The 19,277-nt window shown below is 33.9% G+C and overlaps 1 protein-coding gene and 2 long non-coding RNA genes across 5 annotated transcripts in view; 1 reads left to right on the plus strand and 2 right to left on the minus strand.

Annotated features, from left to right (window-relative positions):
• LOC112796785 (1-aminocyclopropane-1-carboxylate oxidase homolog 12-like) overlaps positions 1-11,347 on the plus strand; it is a 30,179-nt gene extending 18,832 nt beyond the window's left edge. For 2 of the 3 annotated variants that reach the window (XM_025839402.3, XM_072235569.1), the window contains one exon: positions 10,760-11,216. In XM_025839402.3, coding sequence (XP_025695187.1) covers positions 10,760-11,020 — 261 coding nt within the window. In that variant the 3' untranslated portion in view covers positions 11,021-11,216. Of the gene's footprint in view, positions 1-10,759 lie in introns of all 3 variants that reach the window. The other variant, XM_072235570.1, reaches the window with a different exon arrangement.
• On the minus strand, positions 3,697-5,204 carry LOC112796787 (uncharacterized). The gene is made up of 4 exons (XR_011881129.1): positions 5,104-5,204; positions 4,896-4,965; positions 4,672-4,734; positions 3,697-3,816 (listed from the first exon to the last, which is right to left on the minus strand). It is a non-coding gene; the product is annotated as an uncharacterized lncRNA (long non-coding RNA).
• Positions 5,848-6,633, minus strand: LOC140184435 (uncharacterized). Its single transcript, XR_011881128.1, has 3 exons — positions 6,458-6,633; positions 6,227-6,333; positions 5,848-5,995 (listed from the first exon to the last, which is right to left on the minus strand). It is a non-coding gene; the product is annotated as an uncharacterized lncRNA (long non-coding RNA).
• Positions 11,348-19,277: the final 7,930 nt, after the last annotated feature.

Consider the following 19,277-nt stretch of genomic DNA (forward strand, 5'->3'; position numbering starts at 1 on the left):
AAACCTATTTAAATTTGGTTATTTTAAAATTTATATAGGAAGTATATATTCTATAGAATGAAATATCTATAAAAAAATTAACAATACTAATACATTATATACTTAATCAAGTATATTTTTTGTTTTTAGCATATGTAAGAAATTTAAATTAACCTTATTATGTTAATTTGATTTAAATTTATCTAACGTTTATAATAAGTTTAAATTTTATTCTTACTATTAACTTTTTTATTTTTTTTATTATAAGTACTGGAGTTAATAGTCAAAATCGTCTCTGAAAGATATTCCGATCTCTATTTTGGTCTTCGAAAGACAAAATTAATTGAAATCGTCCCCGAAAGATACACGACTTGGTCACGTTAGTCCTTCTGTCAATTAAAAGATGACGTGGTGGGTTAATGCCACGTGTCACAAGATGATTGGTTGACGTGTCAAATCAATGACACTTGGCACGCCACGTGTCACTTGACATGTAAAAAAGTTATTTATAATCAAAATAGTCCTTGAAAGTTCAGATATAAGTCATTTTCATCCCTAAAATTTAAAAAAAAAATTAATCAAATTAGTCCTTATATAAATTTTTTTATTTTTCTTCATAATATTAAATTTGAAATATTTTTTGATATTACTAATTTTAATAGAAATGTAATTGACAAACAAAACATTAGTAATCGTATCTTTTCTTCTTAAAATTTTTGTAATAAAATTATCTCTCTCCTTTAATTCTTCTCAAAATCTCTCTTATTCTTTTCTATTCTAAAACATTTTTCTTACATTATTATATTTTGTTGGCATATATATATATATATATATATATATATATATATATATATATATATATATATATTCAAAATTAAAATGTATGTATTTGTTAACCTAAATAAAGTCATATGCTCAAAATTAAAATTTATATATGTTAACCTAAACAAAGTTATACCACTATTTTTGAGTGTGTATATATATATATATATATATATATTATATATATATATTCCAGCAAAATGTAATAATGTAAGAAAAATATTTTAGAGCATAAAAGAATAAGAGAGATTTTAAGAAGAATTAAAGGAGAGATAATTTTTTTTGAAAAATTTTTTAAGAAGAAAAGATATAATTACTAATTTTTTATTTGTCAATTACATTTCTATTAAAATTAGTAGTATCAAACAATATTTCAAATTTAATATTATGAAGAAAAAATAAAAAAATTATATAAGGACTAACTTGATTAATTTTTAAAATTTTAGAGATGAAAATGACTTACGTCTGAATTTTCAAGGACTATTTTGATTATAGATAATTTTTTTACATGTCAAGTGACACGTGGTGTGCCACGTGTCACTAATCTGACACGTTAACCAATCGTCTTGTGACACGTGGCATTAACCCACCATGTCATCATGTCACGTGGCACTTAACATGACACGTCATCATCCCAACCGACGGAAGGACTAACGTGACCAAGCCGTGTATCTTTTAGGGACGATTTCGAGGACCAAAATAGAGATCGGGATATCTTTCAAGGACGATTTTGACTATTAACTTATAAATACTGAATTGTTATCATCGTCTCACCATCATCACCTCTCACACCATCACTGTACGCACCATTCCCTTTATCTAACACTACCAGTACACTCATTGTCATCACCTTTAACTCATCGCTAGCACACCTCACCCACTGCTACACCACTCAAATTTACATTGTCAACAAGCTGAAGAGTGAAATTGATGGAGAAAAAAAAAAGAACCAAACAACTTTGCTTTTAAAGGTAATGGTGTCAACGATGACAGTGAATTGGGGTGGTATGATGTGGTGTAGGATAAGGTGCAGTCGGGTGGGAATTTGATAGTGAGGACCAGATTTGTTGATGTGATGGTCACCATGATGGATGATGTGGTAGAAACAAGTTTGTGAGTACCGAACCGCTGAGATAACTAATTTCATAGTTTAATGGTTCGATTGGAGTTGAACCGTAATTGAACTGATATAATTAAATATAAAATAAATATATATTAAAATTTTAATATAAAATTCAAATATTTAAATATAATAATTTTTAAACTAATAAAATTTAAAATTTTATAATTTTATAGAATAACTTGTTTATAATTTATCTTTAAAAATTCAAATAACAAAGTTTATAATAAAAAAATCAAAGTATACATAATTAACAAATACATTCCACCAACAAAAATAAAAACAAAAACAATAACAAACTTTTCAACTAAATAAAAAATTACTACTCATCACAAATCATAATCATAATCACATATCAGACACCACCAGAATTCGTTAAAAACAATCAATAACAATCCATATTCCTGTTAACAATAATCAACAGTCAAAAAAATAATCAGAAAAAAATAATTAGCTCACAAATGAAATTGAAGAAGCAATGGGGAGCTGGAGGCTTATCAGCGATGACATAGAGCAAATTCGGGGAGGGAGGGAGGGAGGGAGGGAGGGAGGGAGAGAGAGAGAGAGGGAGAGAGAGAGAGAGAGAGAGAGAGAGAGAGAGGCCAAGGAAAAAACAAACGTCAGTGATGTAGGGAAGAAAACTGCGACATAGCGCCGATGAGAAGAACAAATGCAAATTACAGGGAGGGATCGGAGAAATCCGTGACAGATCTGAAGCATGTCAGCGAGAGTTAAAAGTGAATGAAACTGAGTGATGCCGACAGGATGAAGATGCTAGTTCGACTGCAACGTGAGTTTTCTGTGAGAGGGGCGTGCCGCCGACGTGCCTTTACTGTTTGCTTTGATAGGGTTACAAAAATTAAGGTTGAATTTTGGGAAGAGAGAGAGAAGAGAGAAAGGGATATGTTTGCTTCTAGCTGCACAATTTAAAAACTAGGGATTTTGGGGAGATAGAGATGGGCTTCTGGCCTTCTGCCCATTTGGGCTTTCTTTTTTTTTTGGGAAAGAAATCATAATGATGCTGTTATAATGTGGAGGGTTAAGTACGATTTTGGTCCCTAACGTAGAGTTCAAAAATTTATTTCATCCCTGGCCTTTTTTTGACTACAAAATAGTCCCAAAGATTTAACTTAGTTTTAAAATGGTCCTTTTTACCAAGTTTTTATTTTTATTACCAAATTATCCCTAACTAAAAAAATATAAAATAAAAAAAAATAAACGGGGAAAGGGGGAAAGGAAGGTCGCGCTTTTGGGGGGGAGGTGCTGTTTCCAAGGAAGAAGGGGAAGGGGGAAGTGAAGGTAAGGAATCACTACAAGAGACACGCCGAATAGTGGCAGTTTTTTAGGGATTTGTGGCAGTTTTTAACTGCTGCGAAACGAAATTTCAGCGGTTCCACAAGCGTTTTCAATTAAGGGGTGGAGATTTGATTTTGCGACGGTTTTGGGAAACCGCTGGCACAACCGCTGCAAATAAGTAAATTTTAAAAAAATATGATTTGCAGCGGTTGCAGAACCGCCGCTATTTTAGTCAGTGAATTTAAAAAAAATCTATAGCGGTTTTAAAACTGCCACATATTTGGGTGAATTTTTTTTAAAAATGCGATGGTTTTGAACCGCCGCAATTATCATACACGAGCTTTAAAAAAACACACCAATTATGAGTGATATTATTCAAATTGTAAAAACTTTCTAAGAACTTTCCAAAAGCCTTTTTTTTTGTAAATAAAAAAATACTTAATCAATTAAATGTAGAATTGTAGCTACCAACACATATAAAGCAAATGTAAATGGTTTGCCAGCAGAACCTTTTCTTTAGGTTTTTTAAGAACAAATTCAGCATACAAATCCTTCAGAGCAATCATGACTATAGTTATCAATGACTCTATAATAGCTCCCTGCAAAATAACACGCTCCTTCAATCATTCTAACAATGTTATGGAATACAAAAAAAGTCTATCTATACAAGTTGACATATAGATTAAACCAAACATGATTAGAATATTGCCTTCAAAACTTTCAGAAGTTATAATCTCTTGGGAATTCGGCATTTAATACCGAAAATTATTAGCAAGTCGATACATCCCATTGCCTCTCCCAAAATTAAAATTGAAAGGAAAAAAGGGTAATGATATACCCTCCTAATCGCCCTCCTAAATATCCTCCTAATTCCTAAATAAGGTTTAAAAAGAGAAAAACCAAAATGCCAAAATTAAAAAAAGCAACCACATTTTTTTAATCATGGTTACATGAACTATTTATTGGACCTAAATGCTTGGCATATTATATCTTAAAGTTGTTAACAAACGTATAGTCTACAGAAGTCTACATCACAGTAGCCAATTCCAAAGCTCAAAAAAATAAACATGACAATATCAAGTTATGCAGTTAGACTAGTCTTCAAGTCTAAAACAAAAATCTTCCAAGTGAAATAAGTTACTATAAAATGTTGAAATTACTAAAACTTGATAATTTTGTTAAATTCTGAAACAATATTATATTCAATTTTCAGTGACAAATATAATAAATAGTGTTGGATGATTCTTATAATTGAAAATCACAATTTGATCAATTTTATGCAGAAGATGACTCAAAAGTCAACATATATTGGCTCTTAGGTGCATGCAAAAATAGACTGTTAATTCATACGTGAAGTGGTGAATAAATTTATACACACAACAATACAAACCACCACAGTTCTCAATCACTGAATCGAATATTCTACAGAATTTATTAATTCGCTGTCTTCTTACCTTCTTGTTAAGTCTTCTTGGTATCATAGAGCTAAGGTCACGATTTCATTGCGGTTCCCGTTTCTTTCCATATGGAAAAAAGAAAAACAAAAAAGAAATAAGTAAGCCAAATATACTAAAATGGTATCTAATAAATTCAAAAACACCAATCTATATGTTAATCAAAACTAACATAGTATCTAATAAATTCAAAATAAAAATGCATTAATAGATAATTGAATTACCAAAAATGCATTTAGATACAAAATGGCGTCAATGATGCTGGATTGATAAGTGGTAATTAAATATCAAAGCCTACATTAGAAATTACATTTTTTCATATTTAAGATCGCTTCAAATAGCATTGCTTTTTATAAAATCATAAAAAGAGAAAAAGTATTCAAAGAAAGAGTGAATAACACACAAGAAGAACACTAAATGGAGGAGACAAACCTGCCTTCGAAAGGGAGTTCAAATACTCCTTATAATTTACTAATTATCCATCCTTAGTATTGAAGAGTAAAAAAATGATGGCCACCACCTCTTTAGTTCTCCTTGTAGACAATAACCAATTTTACTCTAATAATTCAATGATTATAAATAAAACTGGAGACATAATAATCAAACCAAAAGGACAAGAACATACCTAAATATTCAAGTTGCAAAACAATTCAGTGACAGTGATTAATTAGTACTATAATATTGTGTTCTTTTAAAACCATGTTAGCTATCTCTTTGCAAAACTCATGTGAAAAACTTTCATGAAAGACATTCCTACATTGTCTTTTCTACTTCTTCTGTGGATTGCATATCACCCAAAGCATGGTCCAAGTCTAATCTAAAAATATTTGTACAAAATTCTAATGAAAAATGTTTGTAAAACATTAATACTCTAAGAATTCAATCATGAAAAAAAGTTTAAATGTATAATCATGTGATAGGCCATGTAAAATAAACGAACCTTAAGAAATATTGATCTAAATTGTGCCATTGTGGATCTTTAAATATATTTCCAAATCTAGCTACTTCCGTGAGAAACCACTAAGCTCATCCCTACAAATTGCCCTAAAACCAGAGATAAATAACATAAAAAGAATTTCAAAACTCTGAAACGCAACACTCCTCTTTAAATGCACTAAATCTTTTGTTAGCCTCAACAAGATTAATTTGCTCTTTAAATGCACTAAACCTTTTCTAAATTCTTCATCCAATTCCGTATATACTACTACATGATCTAGAAGAATTGCATAAAGTTTCAAAAAGGGGAAGTGATCGAAATTCAAACTCGATTCTTACAATCTTCTATACTTACACTTATGCTCCCTTCGATTGCAACAAAAATCACCTGTTAACAAATTCATTATTAATCAATAATTTGACTTGCTTAATAAAAAATTTAACAACTGCTAATTCAATTAGACATATCTTCCTTGAAGCAACATGGTTATTAAGCTCTCAGTTACTAAGCAAAGTAAGATAAAACCCAAAGCTCATAAAAATCCATAAAAATAAGCTAATTCCAAAATCTAAAAAGATAGAATGACCGTGTTTGAGGAATCATTGTCATCATCCTCACCCATATTTTTGAAGTTCCAATCAAAGGAGAGGACACCCAGAGGCTCTAAGCAGGGCACCATAGCAGCCAGGAAAACCAATGTAATAGGTGTTATTTTTCACATCAGACTGTTAATGAATGCATAAATTAGACAAAACAAAAAAAAAAACAAATCATTTAATGCAAAGAAATAGATAGGAAGCACAGAGAAATTACCATTAAAAGAAACTAACAATGATAAAAATTACTTACGACAAAGCTATCCAGTTCTCTTGCTGCTGCAGCCTAAACCAATGAATTTTATTTACAGCACTTGATACAATCCATGCCAATGCCACACATGCACCAAAAAAATAATCTACCAATTTCCTTGCCCCTTCTGTAAGAAAAACTTTTAACTATCACTGTACCAACCTAGTTTTGGGAGGCTGGGACAAGCAAGAAGTTAATAACCTTTAAATCTCAAGTAACTTTTTAAGACTGAAAAGTAACCTCAAATTGAAGGCGGCACCCTCTACATAGAATTTTGAGGAAAAGAAATTACATAGAAACAGATTTAGACATCAGATAAAACCAATTAAGATATATAAAAAACACAATCAACACATAGAAACTTGGAATTGGACTGCGAAATGGGTAACACAACATTGACATAACACGTTCATTATCTATTAAGCCAGATGCTCACAATTTGAATTTTCAAATGGGTTCATACTAACTAACTTACTGTGCATGGGGTTGTTTGATTTTACAATGGGAGAAGAAACTTCAACAGAGGAAAAAAACAATCATAGAAGATCTCATACCAACTATTCTGAGTTCCTAATCAGTGACAAGTCAAGATTACTCAACCTGTAGATGCCTCTAAGTATATGAATATTAGCTCATTTTGTCACTCTCTCACACAAACATACATGAACATGCACACTCCTTTTTTGAGACTTCTTATTCTAGGTACTCACTTAAACATCAGAGCTAGATCAAGGAGGCAATCTCTTGATTGCATTTACCCATGATTTTCTAGACATAACCAAATTTGTCAATCACTTGATTACATTCACCCCATGATCACCTAGACATAACCAAATTCTGTTAATCTCTTAATTACTGCTATCAAGCCAAGAATATAGTACCTTGGCATAACTGATTAAGGGATTAACTATCAAAGCCCTATCTTCCCCGAACCCAGATAGAATGACTAGTAGCTAGCAATTATATTTAATAATTTTAACAGAAACCAATTCTAAACATATGATTGCCTATAGAGATTTCAAGAAAAATACAATGACAACATGGTTATTAAGCTCTCAGTTACTGAGCAAAATAAGATAAAATCTAAAGCTCATAAAATCCATAAAAATAAGGGAATTCCAAAAACTAAAAAGATAGAACCACCATGTTTGAGGAATCATTATTAAAATCCTCACTCATATTTTGGTCCTCCCTCACAAATTAATAATCTTTTACTAAATCAACATCAATTACTGCATTTAGTGAGAAAAAAACTAATAAGTATTTCATCAAACACTTGGAATGTTTGAGAATTTGAAACAATTCAATTAAGAGAAACTAAAACTTATTAAATATTGTTATATCAAAGAGCAAATCAATCAGAATATCAGAATAAAAAATAAATAAATGAATAGAAAGGAAAGGAGAAAGACACCAGAAATAGAAGATGAGTGAAAAAAAGAAGAGAGTGCAAAAATTGATAGCTTGATAACGAAGAGAGCAACGACGTCGTTGGCGGAGGAGATGTGCTGAAGGAAGATGCGCTTTCTCTCTCGATCTCAGAAACTTAGGTCGCGACCAGAACGATCGAAGGGCAGTGTGTGGGTGACGGATTGAATGGAGATTTGTTTGCGGGATTCGCAGGTAGAGGTAGACTGAATTGGTAGTGAGAGATGATACACATTCATGGCGAAGCAAGGACATTGAGCAACGCCAAAACTCGATAAGATGAGAAAGGTGTGATTTTGAATGCCGAGGAAAGGCAGAGAACCCTTAAAAGTTATTCACCATGTTTCAATCAGGGAGGGAGAGAATGGGTTGGGGTTTGATAAAAACCTCCCAAATTAAAATTGTCTAGCTGCGCACTCAAAAACCTCAAGTTGAACCGCCCCAATTCTTCCATTCACAGCGGTTTGATAAACCGCCCCCAAATTACCGCCGCAAACCTCCGTGTGTCTTGTAGTGAATCTCCACATCGCCGCTGCTGCTCCCCGCCGCCGTTGCTCCTTGCCATCGTTATTGCTTCCTCGTCGCTGTTCCTTTCTTTCTCACACACTCAAACTAACGTCAAGAGAGGAGAGAGCAGAGGGAGAGAGAAAGAGAAGAGAGGATCGGAGCCTTTCTCGTCACCACACCCGTGCCCTCGTCGCGATTCGCAGCACCGCTGACCACCACAGCGCCTTTCTCATCGTGATTCACAGCCCACGACCACCGCATCGCTGTTCTCGTTGCAATTCCTGGCGTTGCCACCACTGCTGCAGCCCTTTCCACGCGATCCGCCACCACCACCGCAGCTCTCCTCCCCTCGCGATTCGCAGTTCACTGCCGCACCCCCTCCTCCCCCACCACCACCGCAATGCTGTTTCAATTTTTTATTCCTTTTTCTTTAATTTTTCAAATTTAAAGGAAGGTGTTTTGCTTCTATTTATTCCATTGTTGTTGTTGTTGTTGTTGATGATGATGCTTCTGGTTGCTTTTGATTATTCCTTTTATTCCATTGTTGTTGTTGATGCTTCTTGTTGCTTCTGCTTCTGCCTGTTTCTATTTTTGTTTCTACTTCTGATTCTGCTTTTGTTATTGTTTTGATTTCATTATCTATTGTTATTGTTGTTGTTGTTTTTCTGGTTGTTGTTGTTTGATTGTTGTTATTCTGCTTCTGCTTTCTACTTTTGCCTGCTTCTGTTTTCTGCATTTGCTTGTGCCTCTGTGATTCTGTTTCTGGTTGATTTTGGAAAAGAAGAGGGAGGGGTATTTTTGTCCAAAAGACGATTTTAAAGCTAATTTAAACGTTCGGAACCATTTTGTAGCGAAAAAAAGGTCAGGGACAAAATAAATTTTTAGAGTCTACGTTAGGGATCAAAATCATACTTAACCCTAACGTAAAAAACAAACCGGCCGATTCAGTCAATTTACTAATTAACTGTCAATTCGATTGGTTTCTGCACTAATTTTTTGCAAACCAATTTTAAATATTAATCGGACCAGTCAAAAGATCGATTCCTGAATAATTCGATCAAACTACCCGGCCTAATCCGATTTTTAGAACATTGAATAAAAGGCAAATTAGGAAATAGAAGATAATAGTAACCGAACCCACAAGTATCATTCTCTCCAATCAATTAAGACAGGAAATTACTTGATTCAGTGAGGGGGCGGGTTGTCTTTGTGGCTAGTTTCACTACAATGTGGGATGAGATACGTACAAGCACACATGCACATACACGTGCACGCCTACGTGTGCACACATATATAATTACAATAATTATTATATATTAAAAATAATAGAAAAATAAATATAAAAATATAAGATTATAAATTACGATTTTAATTGAATACATATATATTTTTATTCAAATACATATATGATATTACTCAACGGTAAGGTTAGAAACTTAGAATACATATGGGCTGTGATGAGTATTAGAGAAAGTCCTGTACCACTCTGATGATTTAGTGTTGATAAGTTTCTCATAACAAAAGAAAAAAAAATAGAAAACGAATTATATTTTAAATAATATAACTTTTTTTAAATAAAAATTTTAAATTTAAGTTTCAATTTTTAACTTTAAAAAAAATTAAAATACATATTTTCAAAACCTACGCGTAAGAGTAGTACGAGTTCTATATAAGATAGAGTAGGGTGAAGTGGATTGAATAGTTCAAAATTCGTCTCTACTTGTCTCTTTGTCAACATTAAATTTGATAATATGTAGATTATAGAAAAGCAAATGTAGCAATTAGAATTGAAATTTATTTCGAACACTAAGTATAAAATTAAATAATATTAAAAGTTAATTAGAATTTTAAAGCTTCTCATCAATGTGAGTGAAAAAAAAATGCATATATTCTCCTTTATTTTATAACTAGTGTATGACCAGACGTTAATCTACTTTTTTATTTATTAAATTAAATGTATGTAAAAATAATAGATATAGCATTGCCCAAAATAATAAGCATCTTATTATACTTAGAAACAACAAAATATAATTTTTATAGATTATATCAAATAAAATATATTTTAGGTTAAACAAAAATGGTCTATCTTAGTTCATCTTAGATTATTAATATTTCTAATGCACGTTCAAATACTACACTCTAAAGGGGGGGGGGGGGGGGGCGGGGGGCAAAATCAACCATTTTCATGGATAAAACAACTAAATTGTTTAGGGGAAAATAAAGAAAAAACAAAAAGCCCTTAAATTTTAATTGGACTGACGGTAGGTGAAAGAAGAAAGCATAAAAAAAAAATAGAAATATGAACTACTTCTGTTGTTTCTTCAATTGTGTATAGTATATTTATCAATTTCCCTTTGAATGTTGCAGCTTATCACAAATGATAAATTCATCAGTATTTATCACCGGGTGTTATCAAAGAAAACAGGACCAAGAATTTCTATAGCAAGCTTCTTTGTGAATGCACAGGATCCAGTTGAAGGTACTCCTAAGGTCTATGGTCCTATCAAGGAACTACTTTCAGAAGAAAATCCTGCAATCTACAGAAAGGCCACAATAAAGGAATTTTTAGCAAAATATTTTGCCAAGAGCCTAAATGGGAGCTCTCAATTGGGTTCTTTTAAATTGTGAATTCAACACGTTATTACACTACTTTTTATTACATGTAGTGGCCTAATTCATCGGAATAATAAGTCATCATCATTTCCTTTGATAGTTTGATATATGGCTTGTTTCCCTTCATAAATGACCTTAATGTAAGAAACATCTCAACATCATATTCTGACGTTAGGAAAGAGCATATTGAAATGTTAAATATTGTAATTAAGTCATCTGTCTCTTTTTTTTTTTTTTTTTTTTTTTTTTTTTTTTTTATAGAAAAGAGCATATTGAAATGTTAAAAAGGAATTCTCCACATACAAGTGTTTCCATACAAGTTATATAAGTCATTTATTTCTTTTTTTTTTCTCTATGCCTCCTCTTTTTCTTCTCCTTCTTCTTCTTTTTTTGTGCCTCTTTTTCTTCTTCTTCTTCTTTTTCGTTTTTGAAGTGTTTCATCTTCATCGTCGTGTTTCTCCTCGTTCTTCTTTTGATTTTGCAACATTATGTATTTTTTTCTTGTTTGTTTGATTTTTTCCTCTAAAAAAGAATTATGAGAATATGAAATAAGAAAATGAAGAAGAAGAAGAAGAAGCTGTAAAAGATGAGGAGGAGAAAGAGGAAGAGTTCTGAATTATGCATAGGGTGTACTTCAACGAATTTTGGGTGTATTTTTTAAATCCTTTGGGTGTATTTTCATAATCCTTTGGGTGTATTTCTATAATCATTTGGGTGAATTCATGTAACCGTTTGGGTGTATTTCTGTAACCGTTTGGGTGTATTTCTGTAATCGGTTAGGTGTATTTCTGTAATCATTTGGGTGTATTTCTGAAGTTCCATTATCTTCAAAACAATTTCAAAGCTTGATTTCAGAAACCATGAAAATCGAAAAAAAATGAAGCAAGAATACCAATGATAAACGCAGATAAAACAACGAATGAAAAGGCAAAGAGAGAACGAACGAAGGAGATCGAAAAAATTTGACAAGAAACTCGTTTTTATGGAGGAAGAAGAAGAAGAGTATGAGAAGAAGAAGGAGAAGAAGAAGGAAGAGGAGGAGGAGGAGAAACGCAAAGCACGCCATGAAAATTGTATATGGGCCAGCGTGCTTTTTGTTAAGTTTCTCCCAACTTGTATGACTTATAAACCAAATAACTTGTATGTGTAGTACTTCTCAATATTAAATATCTAATTAACCAACGTGGGATCAGGGTCGCTGAAGGGGCCAGACCCGCTCAAGTCTCGGAGGATGCCTTTGTGGACGTAGACAGCAGGCAGATGCAAGGAGAAAAGGATCTACGGGATTGAACGTGTCTGTATCACCATTACTCCATGTTATTCTAATACTGAGTCTACTTCTAATAGACCGATCGACATTAGGGAGCAAGAGCATGTTATCTTGCTCAACAGGGATCTGAAGCAGAATAGGACAAGATTCATAGAGCTCGAGGCACGCTACTAGTATGTGTAGGAGGAGTAGCGGCATGTTCAATAGAGGTATGAGAAGCAGATACCCGCCTCCAGCTGATTGTCAAAACACAGCTATCCAATCTCAATTAATGGATGAGCATCGTTACATGTACTTCTTTATGCGCAAGATGCGAGTGACTCATCCTATGATGCTCCAGTCATAGCTCTACGATCTCCACCTTGGCTAGGGCATCAGTAAATATAAATTTTTATAAAATAAATATTGATTTATTTTTATTGATAATTGGGTCATTGGCAATGACAAATCTAAAAAAATTTAATAGTGGAAGTAAAACATTGATGCACGCATATCTTTAATAGTTTTTAGTTATTATTTCTTTAGATAGTGGTAGTAATTTAGTATTTTTATTAGGAATTTCATATTTTAAAATCTATGTTCTTAATATTTCTTTTTTAAAATTTAAGATAGAAATTTTCTTGCTTTAAATGAGACTTTTGGTGCCTTGATCAATGCTCTTTGAAGTTGTTTTGTGCTTTGATAAGTATAAGAAATGAAACAAAAATCTAAAGAACAAAGGAGGAAACAAAAGAAACGCTTTGAAAGAAAGGGCACGCTTTGAAAGCTAAGGAAACACCTTTTCCAAAGACAAAAACCAACACATCTGGGCCTGGAAAGCTTTGACTTCCCACGTAAAAGTGCTGGCGTGCCACGACAATCGTGCGTACGAATGCATTCATGCATATGCACAATTGTCCAAATTAAGTAAAAGCATGCATACGCATGCACCCATGCGTATACACAAATGAAGAATTCAGTAAGTCATGTGTATGCATCACTTCATGCGTACGCACAACAGGCGTGATCTTCAAAGCATACGTACGCACAACTGCAAACTAACGTCCCATGCCAATGTTGTCCCGTATCGTGCCTGTGACTTAAGTTTCACAAATTTGGTCTAAATAGTCATTGAAGTGTCACGCCAAGTCCTCGACGTACCACGCCTCAGCATCATACTAGGACATTTGGGCTTATTCAAGTTTCATGCCAAGCCCATTATCGTCTCATGTTAGTTGCCTCACTTATCAATTTTTGGACAAATTTAAGGAAAGAAAGCAATTGGCGTAGCACGACAGAGGCATGATTTGGGCTATCCTTTGATGAAAAAGTTTGGCTTTGCATTGTGCTCCACATTCAACCTCCAACCTCCAATGCTCAACTTCATCATTCATTCCTTAATTTTTCAATCTTCCAATTAGATCAAGCCCATGGAATCCATCTCAATTTAATCTTGAATTTAAGGTAATTTGAATTTCATTTGAATTGTAATTTTAGATAGGTTTTAAATTGAGGATGAAGGAAAACTTTGGGGGAATTTAGCTAGCTCTTTGAGTTCTTTTCTTCCACTCTTCTCCTCTTTTTACTTTTCATATTTTCTAAGCCATGAGTGGCTAATTCCCTATTTGATTGGGAGAAAAGAACTCTATTGAATTTAATGGATCAATTGTGATTTACTCTTCATCTTCAATTCATCTTTCATTTGCTTCTTTAGAAAGAATCTTTGTTCTTCATTCCAAGGATTCAAAATCTATTGAGAGATAGTTTCAATCTCACTTGAATTCTATGAAAACTTGAGAGAGAAATCGTAGAATTGAGCTTGAAGATCTATCTCCCAATTTGGTGAATTTGGGTTTGGGATTGATGTGACATGTAATCAATCCATAACTTGATTCATGAAATTGTGTGGCTTTAAATCAGAGACCAAATCTTCATCTCTTTTCATGAGCAATTAGATCAAGACATTGGCAATCGATCAAGTTAAGAGGGACTGAATTAGCAAGACATTGGAATTTAATCACTTATGATTTACCAAGAGATCAATGAATTGCATGTTTGAAGAGGAGATGAAAAGCTATTTGATTGATGTTTTAATTAACATTTTTTGCGTTGCTTCATTTACTTTCTTACACTCTACATTCATGCACTGTACTTTCTTGCACACTTTCTTGTACTTTAGTTTTTTTGCAATTTACTTTCCCACTAATTACTTTCTTGCAATTTAAATTTTCATCACTTTATATTATGTTCTTTACCTTCTAGTCACATTATTGCTTTCTTTTAATTCAAGTCATTTAAGTTCTAGTTTAAAATTTCGTTCATCATTTCCATATGAATTGCCTGACTAGAATACTCAATCAACCATTGGTTGTTTAATTCTTTAATTCTCGTGGAATCAACACTCACTCACCGTAAGTTTATGCGAGATTGTAAAATTTTGTGTCAAACATATATAATATGATAATAATTTTTATTGTTCGGTTGTTCGTCAGACTGGTGGAGTATAAATCGTTGTAGGTGAGGGTTGGAACCTGAGCACGAGAGTTGAGAAGAGGTGTGAAGCAAGTAGTCGTCGGTGGGTTGGCGGGTAGGGTCATCTGCAAGGACACTTTGATGCCAAAGTAAGCGTCCATATGAGGAGGCGGCTAATTAGGGTAAAAGTGACGTACCAGGGGAGAGGGGTAGGTTCCTCTCCGCTATCCTCATTCGTCGGTTAAGCCCTCTCACTCGGACCTAGCCCCTTAGAAGCTTCTGCTAGCTGTCTAAATCCTCCTACAGGAGGTCTGATGAATCCATATTTTATGATATATTTTAGTTTGATTTGAGTGAATTCCATCACATAAACCCATATTTATTCACCTAAATAGCATGCTTTTGAGATTTCTTCCTAAATTGTGCTTGAAAGTGAAAACATGCTCTTTTGTGCTTAATTTAGTCAATTTTATTCACTTTAATCCCATTTGGTGCCTTGATGTATTTGTTAAGTGATTTCAGATTTCCAAGACAAGCATGGGTTGGATAAATGAGGAGAAGAGCATGCAAAAGGGAAGAAACCATGAAGAAATGGGATTTGGAAAGCTGCCAACGCCAACCTTTTTGTACTAAATTGATCATAAATTGAGCTACAGAGATCTAAATGAGATGGTTTCAGCGGCATTGGAAAGCTAACGTCCAGTGCTTCGAAATGATATATAATTTGCTATAGTGGACATAAGCATGTGTGAGTACGCACAAGTCAGGATTTAGCAAGTGTGCGGACGCACACATCTGTGCGTCCGCACAGGTCCTTGCACGTGAGCTCATTTATTGGAAACCGGTGGGGGTGATTTCTAGGCCTCCAAAACCCAATCCAACTCATTTCTGAAGCTATTTAAGGCCAAATTGAAGATGGATGAAGGGGGCCAATTAGGTTTAGGTTTTTGTCATGTTGTAGGTCATTTTCTAGAGAGAGAAGCTCGCCCCTCTCTCTAGAATTAGGATTTTTAGCTTAGTTTTGTTTTAATTTCAGCACTTTAATTCTTGTTTTAGTGTAGTTTCATTTATGTTTCTATGCTTTCTTGTCTTTATCTTCTTCATCTCTTTTGTTATTTTCTCTTTTATGTCATTTTCTTGTTATGAACACTTTTGTCATTTTAATTCTAATTAATGCAATTTTATGTTTCATGTCATTTATTGCTTTCTCTAGTTGTTATTGTTACTTTCTTGCTTTGGTAGTTTTAGAATTTATTTTATTGCAATTTAATATTATTTTATTCTAATACAAACCAAGTGTTTGATAAAATGCTTGGCTTAGTTTTCACTTAGTTTTTCTCCACTCTTGGCTTGGAATTGTTGACTTTGGTGTCTCTTGAGTCATTGATGTCTATCCATGTTTGATATATTAGAGTAGTTAGTTAATTTGATTTTTCTTGACTCTATGTGACCCCTAGTGTTGACATGGGACTTAGGGATTGAAATTAACTATGCCTATTTGACTTATCTTCGATGTAAGGTTGACTAAGTAGGATTAACACTTCATAATCATCGTGTGTTTGTGGTCAATGTCTAGGATAGATAACCTTAGCTCTCAATTACTTGCCAAGAGGTTTCTTGCATTTGAAGTTTCCTTTCCTTGCATTTTGTTGCTTTTGACTTTTATTGCTTTGACCATTATTTCTTGCATGTTTAATTTCTGCATGTTTAGTTTTTACACTCTTGGTTGAGAAATTGGTTGTTTGGGTGGAATTGAGTTGTGGATGTCTATTCTGCATTGTGTGGGAATGGCTAATTGTTTGGTTTCCGCTGACGCTAGTCTTTCACTAAGTAATTAGTGAGTTGACTAGGACTTATGGATTGAGACCAATTATGCCCTTTTGACTAATTCTTAAGGAGGATTGACTAATTTGGATTGACTCCACACAATTGCCATGTTTGTGGTCCATAACTAGGATAGGAATCCTAAATTCTACAATTCTCACCAAGAGCCCTTTTTAGCACTTAATTTCCATTTTCATTGCCTTTACTTGCTTTCTTTTAATTCCTTGTATGATCATTTACTTTCTTGCTATTTATATTCCTTGCCTCTCTTTCTTTCCCAATTCACAATCCCCCAAGCTCTCTCTCATTGCCAATAATTGTACATTTCATTGTAACTCCTAGGGAGAATGACCCGAGGTTTAATTACTCTCGGTTATTATAATTCAAATTTAAAACATTTAATTTGGGAGTTAATTGTTGGTCTAGACTATACTTTCAACGATGTAATTCTACTTTGTGAAAATCTAGATCGACGATAAATTCCTAACATCAAATTTGGCGCCGTTTCCAGGGAATTGCAATGGTGTATGTTTTTGGATATTGTTAATATGTTAATATGTAAATAGCTTATTTTTTGGTTGATTGTACATATGTTGCTTACTTGTTTTTGGCTTTTGTGAATATGTTGATATTGTGAATATATTTCTCTTGTTTGCTTTTTGTTTTCCTTGTTGGGAGCTACTAGCTTATTGGACACTCAACTAAAGCTTGGTGCAATCAATAGAGAATATGGAGACCCAAGCATTGTTAGAGCTTCTCAATAAAGTCCAACTTAAGGACTCTAAATAGAAGTGCTAGGTGGGAGACACCCCACCATGGTAACGCCTTTCTAACTCTCTCTTTGTACATAGTTTCCATTTATTGCATTTTGTCTCTTGTAGATAGCTTAGGCTTAGTTTAAATTCAAGCTTAATTTGATTAGATTTTAGCTTTGATTATGTGTTTTTGATGGATAATATATTTTGGGGTTGAAAAGCTATTTTGGATATCAAGTTTGGTGCCTTAGAGCACTAAATTTTTTTGAGAAAAATAGAGCATGTGTGTGCGCACACACCTGTGTATACGCACACAACCCCATTTTCGTGTTCTATGCACGCGTACCCACTTGTGCATGCGCACACCAGCTTACACCCCTTCTGTTGGGAGCATTCGCATGCCTTGTGCGTTCGCACCCTTCTCTTTTTGCGCCTTGTGCGTGCGCACGGACCTGTGTGCGTACAGATAGATGGTGTGATAGCTGGCAATTTTGACGCTTCATGTCAAAAAAAAATCCTACCTGTGTGTGCGCATAGCTATGTGCACATGCACAACCCCTTAATCCCCCTCTGGTCGTAGCACACACACCCTTTATGCGTGTGAACGCAAACCCTTTTTCCTTCTGTGCGCGTGCACAAGTCCTTGTGCGTCCGCACAGGCTGTGACACCCCTTCTGTTCGCAGCGCCCGCACGTTGTTGTGCGCGCGCACAACCTCTTTTCCACCTAGTGTGCATACGCACACGTCCCTGTGCGTACGCACGCCCCTGTTTCTTCACCACTACACTTCTTTTCTTTTCTTTTCTTTACTTCTTCTCTTCTTTTCTCCTCCACCCCTCTCTTTCCTTTCTTCTGCCCTCTTCTTTACTTGTTTTACTTTGTTTTTGCATTTCATTTTTATTTTGGTAATTATATTAGTTTTTGTTTAGTTGTTTGTTAATTGAATAGGTTGCAAGTGTTTGCTTGATGTTGATTGGGTTGCTTCTTGCTTAAGTTTTAGTGTAATTGTTGATGAATATGTGCATTGAGCATCAAAGCCTTATTTAATTGCCTAGTTGAATTGTGAGTTTGATTCATATGTTGTTGCTACCATATGCATTAGACTTAATCCTTGTGTGGCATTTTGAATTGTGCACTTTTACCTTAGTGAATTGAGTTGAACTACTTAGTCATCATGGTTCTTAAAGTGAATATAATCACATAACAAGGTATTTGTTCCTTGCTAATGCTTTGCATTTTTTTAGTCGACTTGACTTGATTCTTATCAAGACTTGTCACTTTTTATAACATGCACCTTATACATGTGATTATTTCATTATTCCTAAGGATGAATAAGTAGTTTGTTTTTCATCATTGAATTTCTTATTGTTAATTGTGCCATTTTCTATTAATTTTGCACTTTCACTTGCACAATTTCAATATCCAATCTCTTATACATTCAATTCCCTTTAGTTGTAGTTACCTAGGGTTGCTTGTGCCTTAAGATTTGCTTATTCTTTACTTGCACCCTAGGCTTCTTAATTGAGGAACATGCTATCTCTTTTGATTATGTGGTTGCCGTTTTCACCCGACCAATGTATATGTTCTAAAGTGTGCACATACTTAGGATACACACATTGTCTTTTACCATACCACACATCTAACCTTTTCTCAATTCTTGTTTTCTATAGCAACCTGGAGCCCCGGTGTCCACCAGCTGAAGGTGGAGCCTTTTGGAGCATCTCTTCACCCCCGGATTGAGTGCATGCATGGAGGACCGTGCAATGTTTAAGTGTAGGGGAGGATCCACATCTTTTAGGGCGTAAATTCTCTCTTTCTCAACACTTGCACTATTTTTCTAGTTTTGATAGTATATTTTTGTGAATATTTGTTAGTCTTTTATTGCATTATACTTTGTTTGGTATTGTTTGTACATATCTCTTTAGTGCTTATAGTTTTATTTTAGTAAATATTTGCATTTGCATAGTAGGATA

Source organism: Arachis hypogaea, chromosome 4 (genome assembly GCF_003086295.3).
Source record: "Arachis hypogaea cultivar Tifrunner chromosome 4, arahy.Tifrunner.gnm2.J5K5, whole genome shotgun sequence".
In the NCBI taxonomy this organism is placed as follows: Eukaryota; Viridiplantae; Streptophyta; class Magnoliopsida; order Fabales; family Fabaceae; genus Arachis; species Arachis hypogaea.